The 2,981-nt window shown below is 36.6% G+C and overlaps 1 protein-coding gene across 1 annotated transcript; it reads right to left on the reverse strand.

Moving 5' to 3' along the window:
* Positions 1 to 18: 18 nt before the first annotated feature.
* On the reverse strand, positions 19 to 2,533 carry LOC126767416 (piggyBac transposable element-derived protein 3-like). Its single transcript, XM_050484940.1, has 2 exons — positions 2,333 to 2,533; positions 19 to 2,063 (listed from the first exon to the last, which is right to left on the reverse strand). The coding sequence occupies exons 1-2, from the start codon at positions 2,347 to 2,349 to the stop codon at positions 278 to 280; spliced, it is 1,803 nt and encodes a 600-aa protein (XP_050340897.1). The 5' UTR covers positions 2,350 to 2,533; the 3' UTR covers positions 19 to 277.
* Positions 2,534 to 2,981: the final 448 nt, after the last annotated feature.

Genomic DNA, 2,981 nt, shown 5'->3' on the forward strand with positions numbered 1-2,981 from the left:
GTTTTTTTCTATGTCTATCTAGTGAGTAGGCTCTAAATAACATGAAAATAAGCTTTTATCAAAAATATTTTCTATACTGGCTGAAATTCAGGACCGCACCTTAAATGGGGCGCTGGGAAAATATGCCTTCGGGTTTTGTATGCGAAGTCGGTTATTATTTTGAATGGTTTTTATTAGTAAATAAAGAATAAGTACACAAAAATTATGATAAATCACAATATATAAGATCAATTATAAACGTAAGCTAAAAATCAAAGTTGATATGAGAGAAAAAAAATTACTTTATGGTATGAAAAGCTTGAGAACAATGTTGATGGAGGCCAACTCCACATTTACTGCATTTGAATTTCGTATTCTTGTGACATTCGCGGCATCGAATTTGAGTTTCGTTTCTAATGATATAGTGTTCCTTCCCATCCAGCCTTACCGAATCTGGCAGCTTACTTTTCGTAGTTAACGGTGTCTTGCCTCCAATGCGTTTTGCTATGGATGTAGAAGGTTTGCCAAGTATCAAATAAGTCTGCACAATGTATCTTGTAAAAGACAAGAAATCATGAGCGTCTTTAGCTTGGCCTGCTGGTGAAACTCGGTATAACTGAAAAGCATTATTAGCACAGGCATTTATGGGGAACATTATCATTTGCCAATACCATCTCTTCAGTCTTATTGAAATTCTATATTTTCCAACATTTTGGTCGAGTCGATCGACTCCGCCCATATATTTGTTATATAATAGATAGCAATGCGGTTGATCTACGTCTACTCTTTTATTGCCGCACCATCTCTTCACCTTACCAATCGGATGAACACCGCTTTCCGTTGAGGCAATAGTTACGATGTTGTTGTCGTTGTAGCGCACTAAAGTTATGTTGGATGATAAATCCGTAATTTGGTGGTGCGAACCCCGTGATGTCTTTTTCATCTCCTTGATGTCTTTTAGCGGGGCACCTTCTGTTCTATTAGCACGTAATGTACCAGTGATAACATGACCCATCTGACTTACTTCGTCTAGTAAACGTAAAGAAGTGAAAAAATTATCAATATAGAAACTGTAGTGGTTATCACTTGGCAGTTTCGAAATCAAATTTGTCACTACAGAGCCTCCAACGCCTAGATTTGGATTGGTGTTACCAGTTTTAGCTCCTTGGTAAGGTTCTCCATAAATAAGATAACCCAATCGTGTACACAGTGACCAAATCTTATAGCCAAAACGTATTGGTTTACCGTGAATATGTTGTTTTGCGCCATGTTTTCCAAAATAAGGTACCATAGACTCATCGATAGACAAATGTTTGTCTCCGGGATAAAACTTTAGCCATCTCTCATTCATAAGATTCCACAGTGGCCTTACTTTTGCAAACTTATCGTCAGAAGGTAGGCGGTTGTTATCGCATGCATGAAAAAAACGTAAAAGCTCTTCAAAACGATTACGAGTCATGCATGATGCAACTCCTGGATGATGAGTGTCAATACTTTGATCCCAGTATAATCTATAGCGTGAAGCGCTATTGTAGCCTGACAAAAGCAAAATACCGATAAAGTTTTTAATTTCTTCAACAGTGACTCGAAAATTGACATGTCCTTTTGCAATTGCATTTTGTTCCGTGCTAGACCGCAGGAGCTCGAAAACTTCTTCGTCAAAAAACATCTCAAAAAAATCTAATGGATTATCCTTATCTAAAACGAAATCAGGTTGCATCGACTCCCTTTCAGGGTTTGCAGCTATATCTTTTTGTCTCCACTTCCTCGTGACAATAGTCTTAGATTTTTTTGCAGGTGGTTCATTTGACTGAGACGCGGACGGCTGTTGTTCCTGTTCATCCTGATTTATAAATGGAATTCCATCTACGGTTTCCAGGACCCCATCTGCTGATGGTAGCTGGCATCGCACCTCAGCTTCTGCTAGTAGTTGCCGACGCGTAAGATTACCTATTTCTCCCGCTTCTTCGCTTCCGCTGTCTTCATCGCTGAAGTCATTGTTTTCAGGTGGTGTGATAAATATATCTGCAGACAGTATATTATGATCATCTTCTAATGCCGATATAATTTCGTGAACGTTCAACCTGTAAATAACAAAACATATAAAAATACGGTAAAATAGTTCTAAATATAGTTTACTGAAGCTGGGAGTACAAGGGCCCGTAGCAAAAACCACGGTGCCTCCTATTCCCAGCGCACCTCAAATGGGGCGGTACACAAAACTTAGTAAAATGAACACATAAAAGCAAATTTTCGTCAAATTCATGATGTTAACTAATAGACTAGTTAAAACTTAAAAAAAAAAACGAAAACGGTAAAATTAATTATAAGTATAAAAAAAGTTTTTACTTACCCTCTCCTGGAATTCATGATGGCTGAAATTCACAGAGTTTAAATAATTCCTGAGAGATAACCGAAAACAATAATCACTTTCAACAAGTTTTAGGTGATAATGACATACGTCAAGAACCCAAATAAATTATAGCCTCTACCAACACAGAATAAAATTTGCGTAATCTGAAACAAAAAAGAAGTGCACCTTAAATGGAGCGCTGGGATATGGGTTAAGGTGTTGAATTGATTTTTTGGTACATACACATTATGCAATCGATATCAGGTTGCGTAAAAATATGAACTTTACTTATTTATGCTAACTAGCCGTTTTGATGTTATTGGAGTTGTCATAGAGTTGTCCTACAGCAATAGCGACAGTGTATTTGGAACAATTTAACAATCCTAAATTAAGGTGTAGAATTGATTTTTTGGTACATACACATTATGCAATCGATATCAGGTTGCGTAAAAATATGAACTTTACTTATTTATGCTAACTAGCCGTTTTGATGTTATTGGAGTTGTCATAGAGTTGTCCTACAGCAATAGCGACAGTGTATTTGGAACAATTTAACAATCCTTAATTAAGGAGTAGAATTGACCTTTTAGTACATACAAATTATGCAATCGATATCAAGATGCGTAAAAATATGAACTTTACATATTTA

The sequence above is a fragment of the Bactrocera neohumeralis genome, unplaced genomic scaffold, assembly GCF_024586455.1.
Source record: "Bactrocera neohumeralis isolate Rockhampton unplaced genomic scaffold, APGP_CSIRO_Bneo_wtdbg2-racon-allhic-juicebox.fasta_v2 ctg6216, whole genome shotgun sequence".
NCBI lineage: Eukaryota > Metazoa > Arthropoda > Insecta > Diptera > Tephritidae > Bactrocera > Bactrocera neohumeralis.